The sequence below is a fragment of the Canis lupus genome, chromosome 2, assembly GCF_011100685.1.
Source record: "Canis lupus familiaris isolate Mischka breed German Shepherd chromosome 2, alternate assembly UU_Cfam_GSD_1.0, whole genome shotgun sequence".
Classification (NCBI taxonomy): domain Eukaryota; kingdom Metazoa; phylum Chordata; class Mammalia; order Carnivora; family Canidae; genus Canis; species Canis lupus.
In genome coordinates this window covers 17,996,236-18,013,016 of record NC_049223.1, presented here as the reverse complement: position 1 = coordinate 18,013,016, position 16,781 = coordinate 17,996,236, and the positions used below count along the sequence as shown (strand labels likewise).

At 41.1% G+C, this 16,781-nt stretch overlaps 1 protein-coding gene across 3 annotated transcripts in view; it reads left to right on the top strand.

The window, feature by feature from the left end:
• The first annotated feature begins 247 nt into the window (after positions 1-247).
• The window catches only part of SLC39A12 (solute carrier family 39 member 12), a 73,501-nt gene continuing 56,967 nt past the window's right edge, over positions 248-16,781 (top strand). For all 3 annotated transcript variants that reach the window (XM_038529982.1, XM_038529981.1, XM_038529980.1), the window contains exons 1-4: positions 248-385; positions 1,471-1,811; positions 9,230-9,511; positions 13,347-13,554. In XM_038529982.1, the coding sequence (XP_038385910.1) occupies positions 1,551-1,811; positions 9,230-9,511; positions 13,347-13,554 (751 nt within the window). In that variant the 5' untranslated portion in view covers positions 248-385; positions 1,471-1,550. The remainder of the gene's footprint in view (positions 386-1,470; positions 1,812-9,229; positions 9,512-13,346; positions 13,555-16,781) is intronic.

Here is a 16,781-nt window from a genome sequence, read left to right as displayed (position 1 = left end):
ACATTCAGCGAGGTGACGTCGGTTGACCTAGATCTGTCCCTGAGAGAGGCAAGGGACTGTGAGAAATTCTAAGATTTTCTTAGATTTTGAGGAGCATTGGTAAATATTGATATTAAAAGTCAGGTTCGCTAGCCACTTTTATTTCACTTTCCTGAAAAATCTGCCAGACAGAAAGTTCTCATTTTTATTCACCTTCATTGTTACCCCCAGAGCAGCTCTCTCCATAGCAACTGAAAACTTCTCTGGGTTGAAATAATCCTCTCCAGCTCCCAGTGCACAGTCAAGGAATTTTAAAAACAAGAGGACTTTGTAACCGAAAAATACTCTGCGCGATTTAAAAGGCCACGGAGCTCCAGATAAATAATCATTTATCTTCCTTCTAACGGTAAGCACCGCATTCGGAAATGTTTGTCTCCTCTGCTGTCATTCTTTAAATGCTAAAATAAGAATCTTGAACTTTCTCTCTCTCTTTTAACTGTAAAAGTAATCCCAATTATCTATCTCTTCTTACTACCCCGCAGTCATTACTAGCCCATCGCCAGGCCAAGATCTGACATGAGATGCTGTTAACATTTTGCATTTTCCTTAAGCAGTCCATTGAAAAGATTAACTTTTTCTGCAGAAAGCTGATTGGCTCGGACACTGTCCCTCATGCCTTTAGTGACCATTGAGTATATGGATTTATCAGGGCTCTTGCAGTCTTGGAACTCTTGGGCTTTTCTGCTCGTTCGTACTTTGATTGGACTAAAGACTTAAAAAACGGCCACTGTTTTCTGGGCATGACTGTTTTCTTCTATTTACCCTTCCTTGACTATAACTATCTCATTCAATGTGATATGGGTAATTTATTGAAATGGATTTTCTGGGGGCACCTGGGTGCCTCAGTCCATGAAGCACCTGCCTTTAGCTCAGGTCATGATCTCAGGGGCCTGGGATCGAGCCCCGCATTGGGCTCCCTGCTCAGTGAGGAGTCTGCTTCTCCCTCTCCCTCCCTACCCCCACTGCTGCTCATTCTTTCTCTCTCTCTCACTCTCTCTCTCAAATAAATAAATAAAATATTTTTTAAAAGGAATGTATTTTCTGTTTATTTTTATTTACTTACTTGAGCGATGAGGACCACACAGCACTGGGGGTTCTACTGTAGGATGGGATAAAATGAGAGTACCTCTCATCTGGGTCCTCTGACTTGTACCATCTACAAGATGAAGAGAGAAACTTCTTCTTCCTAACTCTTTTCCTCTGTTTAGTTTAGAGAGAGGCAGTCTAACAAACTTCTTGGCTCTTCCTACAGTTTGAAAGTCTAGGGCCATGAGAGTTGCCTGCTGCTTGTGGTTATAAATGACCTACGGACCCCCTGCTGTCCAGAAACAGCTTGCCTTTGCAAATCAGCTTAGCCACCCAATTAATGAATCCTTTCAAACATGTTGCAGGCACAATAATTAAAGCCTTTATTTTTCCCCTTTACTACAGAAATTCCTCCGGTTACAAGTGTGCACCAACAGGCCACCCAACTCCCTCAGACACTGACTGAAGGTAAAGGAAGAGTAGAAATGTGCTTCTGGACAAAGCTTCCAGTATTTGGGGTGTCTTTGTTCCTCCTACTCAGCCTCGTTCCCTCTACTGAGACAGAGAGACCCTCGAACCAGGACAGCAGCAGCGCCTGGAGCCCAGGCCACCTGATGGAAATACTGCGAGCTCTCTCTGCTGGTGACCCCCCACCCCGGAACCATTCTGGAAGCCTCATCCAAACGTTGCTGGAGAAAACTGGCTGCCCACGGAGGACGAAGGCAATGCAAGGAGATTGCAGTCTGGTTAGTGCAATAGAATATGGGATCAGGTGCCAGGCAGGTTCAAAGAGGAGCAATGGATTCTCTTGCCATTTATTTCAGTAAAGCAAACTCTAATGCAGTACCCAAGTGGGCGGTGCATTGTGGTATAATAACTCCCATGGTCAGGATATAGGAAGCCATTCAGCATTCCGGGTATAGCATTTAAAAACACGGAGAAGTTCTTTTATTAAGATGGTAATGTTTATGAAAGCCTGTCTGCACCCCTGTCGCATGGTAAAGGGTATTAAGTTGCAAGTGTGAACTTTTAGTTCTCTCTTCTTTCTGATTAACTAAATTTTTTTTTTTTTTTTTTTTTTTTTTTTTTTTTTTTTTTGTGGTTAGAGAGAACTTGTGCATCACTGGTTACACGCTATTCCTTTTTGAGAGTATAATGATAGTGACAAGATATTTGTCAAATGTTGAATTTTTAAGTACTTTATCCTGGATCTTGATTGGTGTTTTCTAGTATTTTACATGGTAGATCGCTAATGAATTGTGATAATCATCCTCTTAAAAATGACACATCTGAGGGGCGCCTGGGTGGCTTTTTTTTTTTTTTTTTTCCACAGAAAGCTGAAAAATAATTTATTCCAGTAGATGGCAGAAATAAGAAAGTCATCCTGAAAATATACTTTGGTGTAATTCTGTTGGGACAGATATTCCCTCTGAACATGCTCTCCTACTGACTGCCTTGTCTTGTGACAGTTTTTAAACACTTTGCTGATTCCCATGTTGTGACCAGGCAGGAGTCATCTTCAAATTCACAGGTTCCAAGGAGAGAGCAATGTATTTCTCAGTCAGTTAGGCATCTGATTCTTGGTTTCGGCTCAGGTTATGATCTCAGGGGCTGTGAGATGGAGCCCTGTGTGGGTTCTCTCTCCCTCTCCCTCTGCCCCTCCTGCTCATGCTCTGTCTCTTTCTAAAATATATAAATAAATAAATAAATAAATAAATAAATAAATAAATAAATAACTATTTTTTTAAAATGACACATCTGAACTGGGGAAGAGAAGTGTTGTAGACGGAGCTCAAATGAGGCCTATGGCTCATGGGCCACGATTCCCAGCCTTACCTGTGGCTCTCAACCCTGTCCACACCTCAGCATTGCCTGGGCAGCTTTCACCAAATACCACACTGGGGCTTCTTCCTCCCTCCGTAGATAAGATTTAACTTGCCTGGGATAGAATTTTTTAAAAAGCCTCTACAGGCCTCTTCAATGTAAAATCTGTTTTAATGTAGAATCAGAATGTCTCCGTGAGGGCGGAGGGATCCACAGGGACAGCACCAGAGTCAGGAGCGTGTATTGTAAACGATAGCAAACAGGAACAAACGAAAACCCATTCACCATCCCTTTCCTGATGGATGAGACTTTTTTTTCAGAATGAACCTACAAATAAATGAATACATAAATAAGAAAAGAAGCAAAAAAAAAAAAAAAAAAGAAGCAAATAACTGCCTCCAGAAAAAAAAAAAAATTGGCAGATTTTCTCAATCGTGCTTAGGTCTAGGGGAAACATTTCCTGGCCAAGTGTTTTGTTTTGTGTTTTTTGGTGTGTTTGTGTGTGTGTGTGTGTGTGTGTGTGTGTGGTTTTTTTTTTTCATGACAGAGGGTCTTACTAATAGAGAATTTTTCTCTGCTCTGTACAAACAATAAATAATTCAATAATTAGTGAAATTCCCAAGGGCTCCCAGAGAAAACATGTGTTATAATAGGCAACTCATCTGTGATGACATTAATTTATATATATAGCAACATAAGACTTCCCCATGGAAATAAGTAGGAGTCATATCTTATTAATGTCCTCTGAGAATTTGCTTCAGGGAAATGTTTTCCCCTAATGACATAAAGTGCCTTATTAAGGCTGATTGAATATTAGTCTAGCTAGCGAGAATGTAAACATGCAAAATTGTTCTGGTTTTTTTGGGGGGGGCAGGGCAGAGGTTGTTTTGTACTTTTTGTTTACTGTGACATTAATTTGGCCAACTTAGCTTCTGTCTAAGCTATGTCTTTGTCCCGGGAAGTGAAACACTTGTCTTTAATAGTCTCCTTGCTGCTGCTGTTTCTCTGTGGAAAAGACTGTGGTTTAAAAAAAGAAAAAAAAAAAAAGCAAATTTCTACTTCACCTACTCAGAGGGCTACACTTCACCTGAATCACCTATAAGCAAGGATCCCAACGAAATCTCTCCATGTCATTCATAAAAAGCCAGGGAGAAACAGTGTCCTAGGGCTTTACAAACAACCGCAGTCTAGCACAGACCACAGGGCTTGAGCTTGTTATTGAATCTCTCTTATGTCTTTTTAGGGACTTTTCCATTTAGAGGCAGGGTGTATATTAGAAATTCTCTGATAGGGGACACTTGGGTGACTCAGTGGTTGAGCGTCTGTCAGCTTTCAGCTCAGGTCATGGTCCCAGGACCGTGGGGTCGAGTCCTGCCTCAGGCTCCCCATATGGAACCTGCTTCTCCTCCCTCTGCTTATGTCTCTGCCTCTCTCTCTGTGTGTTTCTCATGAGTGAATAAATTTTAAAAATATTTTTTAAAAAAATTCTGTGGTAAAAAGAGGGCAGGTGGGGTGTAAGTTCCTATCCCTAAATGTCTGAAAAAAAAGAGGGAAGTGGGGAGAAAAAATGTTTGCAATTGTATTTTCAGACTTAGGTAAAAACTGAATGGGAGTGTGTGTGTACATAAATCAACCTGAAGTATCTGAAAGCACTGTGCATTTAAAAATAAATCCATTCAAGCTTTAGCCTTTGAAAATGGATAGTCTTGCCTGATCATGGCCCTTTTTTCTTTTTTTAATGAGAAGGATTAAAATGGAGTTTTAGTGAACTTAATGAGGGATTAAGTTAACTCTAAGAGAATGAATTCCACTTCAGTTATGGTGAGAACCATGAGCTTACATAGGTTGCAGACATGGTGAAGGGATAAGAACTTGGATGTCTGGAGTCAGCACGGGGCCCAAATCCTTGTTCTGGTACCTTCTAGTTGATAGGACATATTGAACATCAGCTCTCTCATCCATAAGACCCAAGTGCTGGTTCTCCCTCAGGGAGCTGTGTGTGAGGACAGCTGGGGCAGGACAGCTCAGGCTCTCTCCATCCCCTCATGTTTCGTATACATCATGGGCATTTCCAATCCCCTGGACACCGGAGCAGTGCTGGTGAGGTACCTGCAGTGCTGCCAAGAAATGGAACCTTCCTCAGTGTCAACATCCTGCCCATCCCCAGGCCCCTCCCCTCTCTGTCCCAGGGGTTAGGGGTTTTTATCCAAGATCTCTAGAAGAGTCTCAGATACATTCAAGGTAAAGAACCACTACTTTTAAGGTCCTGCATTTCATTCAACCTCCCTTCCCCCATTTGTCATTTTTGTTATAGGATAAACAGGGGTTAGCTCAAGTTTTATCTTAACTTTTTGATCTAACAAATTTTTCTTATTACCCTAAGATTTATCTCTGTCAGTCAGAAATGCCACAGAATTTGGTCTAGATCCACAAAAAGCCAGTGTCTGCCATCAGCCAACATCCTTCCAACTCTTGGTTTGTCTGGAAAAGGAAGAAATTAATTTCCCTTTTATAGTCGACACAATCCCCCAAAAAGACCTTACAAAAATCTTAGAACTTGAAAAAATCCAGTGGATTTATCTATAACCCAAAATCAAATTAAAGTATCTTTGGATTTAAAATCTTTAAAGATTATCCTACAAGTCTGATAACTGTCCCATTAATGTAGAAGTAAGATTTCATATCGCTTTTTGTCAGTAAAGCTTTCTTAGCGTTAGCAATGAACAAAACTGAATGAAGCAACTGGGGAAGATGATCTGATTTGGCTAAAGGAATCCAGAATCTGTGTTTTTACCCCCCAAAACCTTGTGCTTCCACCTGACAAGATTCAAAAAAATCGATGGATTATTCCTGAATGAGTCCATTCTTCTTTAACAAAGACTCATTTCACCAGACGGATGACGGATCTGAATGCCTATGGGGTGGAAGTATTTGCAAAATTTTACTAAATATTCTCTCCCCAACACAACTTAGCCACTCCTAAGATCCCTAACAACTAAAACAAATCTAGTGACAATGAGTTGGAAAGTCCAATCCCCCACCAATCCCCATAGTGCTTCTTGTAATGTCAAAGTCTGTTAGCCCCTCTGATGATCCCTATAATTGTCTCCTCAAGCCACTGCCTTCCATACAAAAATAACTTCTTAAGAGTCAAATATCCTAAAAAGGCAGAAAAATTTCAGCTCACAGACATTTGATTCACAACTGAGCTTTATTTGAGCAAGCCTCAAAAAATTAAAGCAAGGTTTAGGCAACTTCTGTTCATTCAAGATGAAGGAAATTTCTAGTTAGACAAAATGAGATGCTCCACAGCTATTTAAAAATTTTCAGTTACAAATCAATTTACCTTCCATGTTATATGCTTTTCACAAACTGTATCTTACCCTATCCTCTGTTGCCCCAGGCCACATCCCTCCTACCCCAATCCTAGAAGGGTATGTTGAGAAGGAACCACAAATAGAGAGGGATCTTGGGCACCTCTAATGGGATGAAATGTGGCTGCATACTCTTGTGTGTGGTCAAGCAAACCCTGGCCACATGTGTCTGGTCTGGTGGCCTCATGGAAGTCCCACTTCTCGTGTCACTGGCACTCTTTTTTCCAACCTACCCAGCCTCTTCAAACAACCTGAGCAGAACTTGAAAGTCTGTCAGAAGGAACTCCTTCACTCTTCTAGTTGTACTATGTTCTCATTGATTTATATTACAGGCTTACCTATCTTTTGGTCTCCTAATTGACCTCTTTTTCTATCAAAGAGGAGGGAGAGAAAATTACTAGTTGAAGGGGCTGCACATGAAGTACATAGGTGGGTCTGTAGCTTAGTTCTTCAAGGCACAAAATGAAGGGATAAGAGAATAAAAGCCTATCTTTGGTGGGGGGTGAGGGGATTAAGATTGGGCCACCACTGTTAGCCTTGTGACCTTAGGTACATTACCCTTTCTTAGACTTGCTTTTCACATGTGCTACAGATATAACTTTCTCATAGAAAGAAGACATAATTCATGCTGGATTCTGTGCAGTGTCCTTGCATACTGCATAGAAATGTACCCGTTATTCACTATGCATTAAATAAATGGGTAATTGGTAGTCTCGGTGCTTAACATTATGCAGAAATATTTGGTGGGTTATCAAATAGGCTGGAGATATTTTGTTTTTCCATTTTAAAAAATGGAATAAGGGACACCTGGGTGGCTCATTGGTTGAGCGTCTGCCTTAGGCTCAGGGTGCAATCCCAGAGTCCTGGGATCGAGTTCCGCATCGTGCTCCCTGCGGGGAGCCTGCTTCTCCCTCTGCCTATGTCTCTGCCTCTCTCTGTGGCTCTCACGAATAAATAAATTAAATATTTTTTTAAAATAATGAACTAATATTCTTACCATCAAAAAATTTGTTATCTGACATTTTTTCCAGAACCAGTTAGATCTATTTACTGAGGAATACCTTAGTACCTAAGGTGTTTAGCACTGTCCTGGGCACATGGCTTCCAATAAAGGATAGCTAACACTATCAATAGTTTGGTTTCAGGAGGTTATATATTACAAAGAATGGCTTTATTATCCTGATTCGCCTGCTTGAGTCTTGGCATCAGCCCTGCCAACAGCTACCAACCCATGCACTTTTCTTGTGGGCTAATCAAGAAACAAAAGGGCTGGGTTGGTTTTAGTGGTGGAGCTTAATGGTCACAGTGAGTTAGTCTTGTTGGGAAGCCCGGGTCCTTCCGTTTGCTGAGTTCTTATCCCAGTACACTTGAACCAGAGAGAACAGAATCCATATGGCTTGTGAAGAATGTGATTAGTGCTTTGTTTTAGAGACAGATGACATGTTTCTTCCTGACTCAGATAGTGTGTCCCAGGTTACTCAGTGGGACACACAGCACATATGGAATTAGGATACCTGAAACTTCCACCTCAGAGAATAGATTAAAAGATGTGATAGTAAGTTGTCCCATAGTGGGAAAAATCCCTCTGGGGCTCAGGACAGGCATCCCCGCATGCCTTCACTCTGAAACTGGTACTGTGCAGTGGGACGCTCCTGGGATCCTAGGAGAATTTTTAGGAGCTCCTCACTGTCTTAAGTAAGACTATTCCTGTCTTGCCAGGAGAGCTTCCACTCCACAACCCCGTGTGTATCTTTTTCTCATTGTCCCATCACATTACCCAAAACACCTTCTGCCTCATAAACTTCCCGGATGAGACTTGCCGGGCATCTGGCTGTGGGTGTGAAACAAATGAAGCATCATGGAAGTATTTTTAGCAATTCTCTTAGGTAGGATAAAGGCGAGGCAGATGGCGTTCATTCATTCCATTTCACGCCTTGTAATTGCCAGGCATTGTGCTAGATGCTGAGGATAGAACTGTGCACAGACAAAACCTGGCCCTAATGGACCACTTATTCTCAAGGGAAAAGACAAACGTGGAGAGAAAGTAATTATAGAACACTAGTGCCACAAAGAAAATAAACATGCTATGTGCTGGGGCTGCCACTAGCTCCATGTGACTGTTGGGCACTCGATACATGGCTTGTCTGAATTGAGACATGCTGGGAAGTGTAAAGTACACTCCAGATTTTGAAGGCTTAGCATGGCAAAAAGAATGTCAAGTAGCTAATAAGTAATTTTTTAAATGGTGATGACATGTTGAAGTGATCATATCTTGCACATGTGTTTCAATAAGGTGCATTATAGTCAATATATTATTAAAATTAATTTCACTTTTTAAAATGAGGCTACTGGAAAATTTAAAGGGATGCATGGCTCACCTCTGTAGCTTGGGTCATGTTTCCATCGAACAGTGCTACAGTGCCACACTGGAGAACATGGGGCAGGGGTTGGGGCTTTCTACTTTAGATACGGTGCTCGGGAAGGCATCTCCAAGGGGGTGTCACTCTCAGCTGAGATCTGAGAAATGAGGGGAAAGAAGATCTGAAAGGTGGTAGGAAAGGGCTTGGTGGGACAGATGGAAAAGGTCAGTGAGAGAGGTAGGGGGAGGTTAGGATGAGGTAAGGGAGGTAGGTAAGCAAGAGCCAGACCAAGGAGAAAGCTGTATGGAGCTTGGATTTCATTCTAAATGCAATGAGGCATTACCTTAAAAGCCAAAGAGTCAACTGGTTTTAGTCAAGCCAGCAAATAGACAATTGGAGATCGGAGGACTACTGTCAGGGAATAAGGCATCACTGAGGTATCAAAGTCCAACCAGGACTGTCTTATCTGAAGCTGAGTGTTGGGCCTGCCCCCATGCCTCCTATTTATAAAATAATAGGCAGTGGCGATCCGGTGGTCGTTAGTGTTCCAGGACTATCCGCTAAACTTTGTCTCTACTTTTGTTTTATTTTTTGTTTTCGGAACAGTGCTTTGAACCAGATGCCCTATTACTAATAGCTGGAGGAGATTTTGAAGAGCAGCTCCAAGAGGAAGTGGTCCAGAGAGTTTCTCTTCTCCTCCTCTATTATATTATTCATCAGGAAGAGATCTGTTCTTCCAAGCTCAACATGAGTAATAAAGAGTATAAATTTTACCTACACAGCCTCCTCAGCCTCAGGCAGGACGAAGACTCCTATTTCCTTTCACAGAACGAGACAGAAGATATCTTGGCACTCACCAGGCGGTACTTTGACACTTCTAGAAGCCAGGTAAGAAGGGGGAAGGTGCCAACTGGCTTTGGTGCTGAGATACGGTCTGAGAGCCTCGTTTTCTGTCACTTATTTATTCCTAAGACAGTCAAAGGCTTCTAAGAGAGGTATTTGTGGGTTTCAGTTATGGGGTGGTAAGTGATGTCATTTAAAATTCTGAGTATGAAAGGGGGAGATGTGATGAGTAATTATTGTAAAATAAGTTCCAGCCAGAAGGTGGGTGGGTGGGTGGGTGGGCAGGAAAGCCAGGTGACCGGGCAGCTCTCTTCTCCCGAACATGAAAGTGAATGATTCACAGCTCCTGATCATTCTCCAAGGACTGACCCGTGGTGGGGAGGGCACTGTGCCTATTTGCCTTGCCTTCTGGCCAGGGAAAAAGAAGGCAGTACCATTTGAGAGAGATGAATTTATCATTAGTTAACAGCTTGCAAAAAGCATTATTCATGACCGTCAGCACAGACAGTATCTCTTCTGCAGCTTTTGATTCGTGCTGCTTATGTTCAAGGGATCTCTCGAAGTGGTTTTCTCCTCTCGGGGCTCCCACCGTGAGGACGTGGGCTCCTGGTCCCTTCTGGCCTTCATTACCGTTCCAGCAAAAGCTGGCCTTTCAATTACCTTTATCAGCTTTGCAGTGGGGAGTTTGAGCAGATAAAGTGCTCTGAACATAAAAAAAAAAAAAAAAAAAAAAAAAAAGAAAGAAAGAAAGAAAAGTTTTTAAAGCCACATTTTCTTAAAGAACTAATTGAGCAGCCTCTGGCACATTTTGAAGAGTATTGTGAAACGTGATTTTTTTTTCTCTTGAATTTTTCATTGACCTGTGTCTTTGAGCTGCTCTAACAAAAATACCATTGACTGAGTGGCTTATAGGCAATAGAAATTTCTCATAGTTTAGGAGGCTGGAAGTCCAAGATCAAGGCACTGGGCAGATTTGATATCTAGTGAGAGCCCCCATCCTGGTTCATAAGAGGGATGGTTCCCTCTTACGAGAGTTTCACCTCTGGCAGAAGGGGTTGGGAAGCTCTGCAGGGTCTCTCTTATAGGGCATCAATCCCATTCATGAGGGCTCTATCCTCATGACCCAATCACCTCCCAAAGGCTCCATCTCATAATACCATCACAGTAGGTGGTAGGATTTCAACATGAATTTGGGGCAGGAGAGGACACAGACATTCAAGCAATAGTGACATGTACAGGTGAATTTGATTTTTGACCTCCATTCTGGCTCCTGGGAACCCATAGGTATCTGTGCAATCATGCTGTGGCCTACCAGCCAGCAAACATAACCTCCAGTTTGCCATAAAAATGTTAATTTCTCTTGTGCTTGGCACACAGATGGAAAGACCGTTTTCCTAAGGGCTGTGTGAGCATCACTTTGGTAACTCTCATTTCATGAGTCTCAAAATAGGGCCATATTTTTGTTTCTACTTCCAATTGAGAAAATGGGTTCCTTTCTGGAATTCAGTTTCTTCTTAAATAAGGAAATAGGCCCACATATAATTTTTTCAGTGCAACATCTATATGATACAAGATCGGTTCAAATTAGCCAACAGGATTTTAGTCATCCCATCTGTTACTGCGTTTTGATGCAGATTAAATGGGAATGAAAACCCAGCACTTAAAAGCAGATGGTGTGTATATATTCAACGCAGATTTCTGGTTATCCAACACATACTGCAAATACCTGGGCTTCCAAGTATATGTGAGATTAAACATTCCTAGAACAGAATAAAATAACTCAGTATTATGTGTCGACCTACTTTCTCCATCTATTCAGTCAAGGATTCGGATCTCTTGTTGAGTTGCAACCCTTGCTAAGCCTTAGACCAGTTGTCTCCGGAGGCTGGCACTGTCATCCTTTAGCCCATACACGTGGGCTGGAATGCCCTTAGGAATCATTAGTCAGTCAAGCCAGTCTTTTACAGGAGGCTGGGCATCTCAGTGGAGGATGCCGCTCTCTCCGACTAGAGAGTGTGAGGTCACAGAAGGTGCTGGTTGACCAGGCCCACTACTACCAGCATCTCTAGTTCTTGGTCTGCACAGTATTCAGTCTCCATATGTAAAGCCCTAACAGCTGCTCCAGGTGGGCCTTAATCAGCTCACCAGGATGCAGCTCTACACAGTAGTGCCCTAATCTGGCCACCCTCCCTAGTGGACCAGAATGTAAATATCCCTCCATTCCTTCCTTTTTTTTTTTTTTTTTTGTCCAACTACTGTTTTATCTCCTTGACTCAGTCTCTTGCTTCCACCTCTCTCTGTTCTTTCTACTGTTTGCTGTTTCCATGATAAATAAACAAGGATCTGTATAGATTTCTCCACTAGCCCTGACTCTTATAATGGAGGCGTAGTGGATGGTGTTGCCATCATACAGTTGGCAAACCCAGAAACCTCAGCCATGTTTAATTTTTTGGACTCCTTCACATTTTCTTCCAAGTCCTTTGTAATATTTCTTAAGTACTTCCGCTTCTTTTCATCTCAAGTGCTACCATCTTAGGTCAAGAAGTATCTTGGATTAATCAGTAACTTCTTAACTAGATCTCCTGCTCTTAAATTGAGCCCTGGCAATTTATTTACTATTTTGCCACCAGAGTGATATTTCTATAACCTATCTTACTGTATTATTCTTTTGTTTATAACATTAATGGCTCCAGAGGATCCATTCCCTTAGGGGGAGTTTTCATCACACTTTATATAAGGCTCTTGTCACCTCTTCAGCCTACTGTTTATCAGATGCACTACTAGACACTGGGACCAACAATAATAGTGCCAAAGATTAGCAGACCATGTCCTAAATGTACCAGCTACTATATTAAGAATTTCTCACGCATTAGCTTATCTAATCTTAATAACCTTTGTGGTGGGCAGCATTGTCCTTTTCTGCTGATAAAAAATATGAAGGTTAGCAAAGTTAATCATTTTGCCCAAGGTTACTCAGTTACAAATAGCAGAGCTAATATTAAAGCCTTTTCTGTCTGTCCTAAGCACTATGTAATGGAACTGGCTTTGATGGTATGAAAGTCCCATCACCATCCTCCGTTTCCATTTATTTCCATGTACAAGGGGAAGAGTACTTAAGAGCATAGGCTTTGGAGTCAGATGTGCATGCACACTGAGACTCTGTTATTGGCCAGGTGATCTGTGTAAAGAGTATCCACTGCACAGAGCTCTGGGAGAATGAAAAGAGGACATAACGTAATGGACTTCTCATAGTGTCTGGCACATAACAGGGACTCAATAAACGGTTGGATGAGTGAATGATATGCTAGTGGAATGCAAGGCAAGATTCTTGCTTTTCAGATGCTCATGATTCAATTGAAGAAAATTGATGTACACGTGGAAAAGATCCTAGGTCCTATGGGAGTTCAAAGTACACAGACTGTGCTAGCTCTGATTTGCACTTAGCATGCATTGATCTTGAGAAGAAAGGCAAGGGTGAAAAGAGGATGAAGTCAAGGGCGGGAATATAGATGTGAAAGTCATTACACTGAGGGCTGTACTTGAAGCTGGAGAGAAACAATTCACCAACTGGAAGGTCATGAGCAGCAAGAGATCTTCTTGGAGAAAACACATCTCTGAGGGAGTAATGAGCAATGTTAGGTAAATAAGCATCCGTAGGATGGGAGCTAGAAAATCCAGTGTTGGGAGGATAAAAGAAATGGGTATTTTCCAAACAGAATTCTGAGACTAGAGAATGATGGTCATCATGTTCCTACAAACAATTCAGACCTCTTCAAGGTGAAGAACTATTTCTTGTCTTTTGGAGGAAATCCTAGAGATACTTGAATCACAATAACTTCAGAGGTTCAAACTTTCCTCTTTCTGGTTTATCTGATTTCAGTGTATGGAAACCAAAACGCTGCAGGAAAAGTCTGGAATACTGAGCAGTGATGGTGCTGATGAGAACACACTTCCTCAGCTGGCAGTGACAATCATCGCTTTGTCCCTCCAAGGAGTTTGTCTGGGCCAAAGAAACTTGCCTTCCCCAGACTATTTCACGGAATATATTTTCAGTTTTTTGAATAGGACAACTACTCTCCACGTCTCGGGTAAGGGTGCTTTTCATGAATTTCACTGCCAAGTCATACCTACTAAATGAATTGAATTATTTGTTGTTGTTGTTGTTGTTGTTGTTGTTGTTGTTTTGGTGTCAAGTTGTATAAATTCTTTATATATTTTGGGCATCAACCCTTTATCAGATTTTCATTTACAATTATCTTCTCTTATTCAGTAGGTTGTCTTCGAGTTTTGTTGTTTCTTTTGAAGTGCAGAAGCTTTTTATTTTGATAAAATCCCAATAGTTTATTTTTGCTTTTATTTCCCTTGCCCCAGGAGACATTTCTAGAAAGATGTTGCTATGACCAATGTCAGAGAAATGACTACCTGTGCTCTCTTTTAGGATTTTTATGATTTTCGATCTCACATTTATTTCCTTAATCCATTTTGAGTTTATTTTTGGGTATGGTATAAGCTAGTTTCATTCTTTTGCATATAGCTGCCCAGTTTTTCCAAGACCATTTTTCCTATTGCGTGTCTCTTGCCTCCTTTGTCAAAGAGTAATTGACCATATAATCATGGGTTTGCTTTGGGGCTTTCTAATCTGTTCTATTGATCTAAGTGTTCATTTTAGTGCCATTACCATTTTGATTACTATAGCTTTGTAAGTATAACTTGAAATCTTGGATTGTGATCCCTCCAGTTTTGTTTTTCTTTTTCAAGATTGTTTTGGCTATTCAGGGTCTTCAGTAATTCCATAAAAATTTTAGGATTGCTTGTTCCAATTCTGTGAAAAATCCTTTGATAGGCATTGCATTAAATCTATATACACATTTTCATAATATTTGTTCTTCCAGTCCATGACCATGGAATATCTTTCCATTTGTTTGTGTCATTTTCAATTTCATTCACCAACATTTTATAGTTTCAGAGTACAGGTCCTTCACCTCCTTGGTTAAATAAATTTATTCCTAGGTATTTTATTATTTCTGGTGCAATTGTAAATAGGGCTACTTTCTTAATTTCTCTTTCTACTGTTTTTTTATTAGTATATAGAAATGCAACAGATTTCGTATAGTGATTTTGTATCCTGCAACCTTACTGAATTCATTTACCAGTTCTAGTTTTTTGGTGGCGTCTTTAGGGTTTCTATATATATAATCTAATCTGCAAATAGTGAAAGTTTTACTTCTTCCTTACCAATTTGGAAGGCTTTTATTCCTTTTTCTTATCTGATAGCTGTGCTAGGACTTCCAGCACTATGTCAAATAAGTGGTGAGAGAGGATATCCTTATCTCATTCCTGACCTGACGGAAAGCTCTCAGTTTTTACCAAGTAAGGATAATGTTAGCTGTGAGTTTTTAAATATATGGCTGTTATTATGTTGAGGTATGTTCCCTCTAAGCCTACTTTGTTAAGGGATTTTTATCATGAGTGGATGTTGTTCCTTGTCAAATGCTTTTTCTGCAGCTATTGAAAAGATTACATGGTTTTTATTCTTGCTCTTGTTGATGTGATATATCACATTGACTGCTTTGCAAATATTGAACCACCCTTGCATCCCAGGAATAAAGCCCACTTGATCATGATTTTTTTTAAAGATTTATTTATTTTAGAAGGAGTGAGTGTGCGTGTGCAAGCAGGGAGAAGGGTAGAAGGAGAGGGAGAGAATCTCAAGCAGACTCCCTGCTGAGCATGGAGCCATACTTGGGGCTCAATCTCAGGACCCTGAGACTGTGACCTGAGCCAAAGCCAAGAGTTAGACATTCAACCAACTGAGCCACCCAGGTGCCTCAGTAAATGATTTTTTAAATGTATTGTTGGAATCAGTGTGCTAATATTTTGTTGAGGATTTTTGCATCTATGTTCATCAGAGATACCAGCCTCTAGTTCTTTTTTTCTTTGTGGTGTCTTTATCTGGTTTTGGCATTAGGGTAATGCTGGCCTCATAGAATGAATTTGGAAGATTTCCTTCCTCTTCTAGTTTCTGGAATAGTTTGAGAAAAATAGATGTTAACCCCTCTTTAAGTGTTTGGTAGACTTGCCCTGTGAGGTTGTCTGGTCCTGGAAATTTATCTATTATTTTTGGTTGTCCAGTTTGTTGCCATATTATGATTTTTCATAATATTCTCTTAAAATCCTTCATATTTCTTTGGTGTTGGTTGTTATTTCTTCTCTTTTGTTGCTGATTTTGTCAATTTGAATATGATCCCTCTTTTTTTTTTAATCAAGAGTCTCAAAGGTTTACCAATTTTGATCTTTTCAAAGTGCCAGTTTCATGATTTCATTGATCTGAAGGGTTTTTCGTTTCTAGTTTGTTTATTTCTGCCTTAATATTTATTATTTCCTTCCTTCTACTGGTGTTAGGTTTTGTTTCTTCTTCTTCTTGCTCCTTTAGGTGTAAAATTTGGTTGCTTAATTGAGATTTTTCATACTTCTTGAGGCAGGCCTATATTACTATAAAATTCTCTCTTAGAACAGTTTTTGCTGCATCCCAAAGATTTTGGATGGGCTAAGCCAAGAATGCATTTGGATGCGCAGATCTCCAGAAGTATATAGGGGTGAAGACATGGTGTTAGCAAGGCTTGCCTGGGTCTGCTGTGGGAGAGGACCTGGAATGGAGGCCTGGCTGGAGGGAGTGTGTTTGCAGGGGAACAAGGGGCAGGGCATGCTGATTACAAGTCACACAGTGAATGGAGGTGCTGCACTGGACCCCCAGGTGTCTGTGTGTCCAGAATGGTGTGGGGAGGTGATGGAAGGAGGGAATGGCACCCACCAGCTCCTTTGTTCCTGGAAAAGTCTCCCAACAATCCCTGCTCCTCTAGTTTGAGCTCTGAGATTAGTAAACAAATCTCTCCTGTGTGCTCCAGGTATTTTTCAAACAGCTGCTTCCATGCTGTATCATAGTGGGGCTATTTACTGGGCTGTTTAAGGGCCGGCACTGTTTCCTCTTGCCCTCCCAGTTCTCCCAGTTCTCCCAGAGCTGAGCCTACTGATTTTTAAATTTCCAGGTTTTAAGCCCCACTGATTAGAAGAACTTGTGGGGATCCCTGGGTGGCGCAGCAGTTTAGCGCCTGCCTTTGGCCCAGGGCGCGATCCTGGAGACCTGGGATTGAATCCCACGTTGGGCTCCCTGCATGGAGCCTGCTTCTCCCTCTGCCTGTGTCTCTGCCTCTCTCTCTCTCTGTGTGACTATCATAAATAAATAAAAAATTTAAAAAAAAAGAGAAGAACTTGTGAAATCTGATCCCTCTGGTTTTCAAAGCTGAATATTATAGGT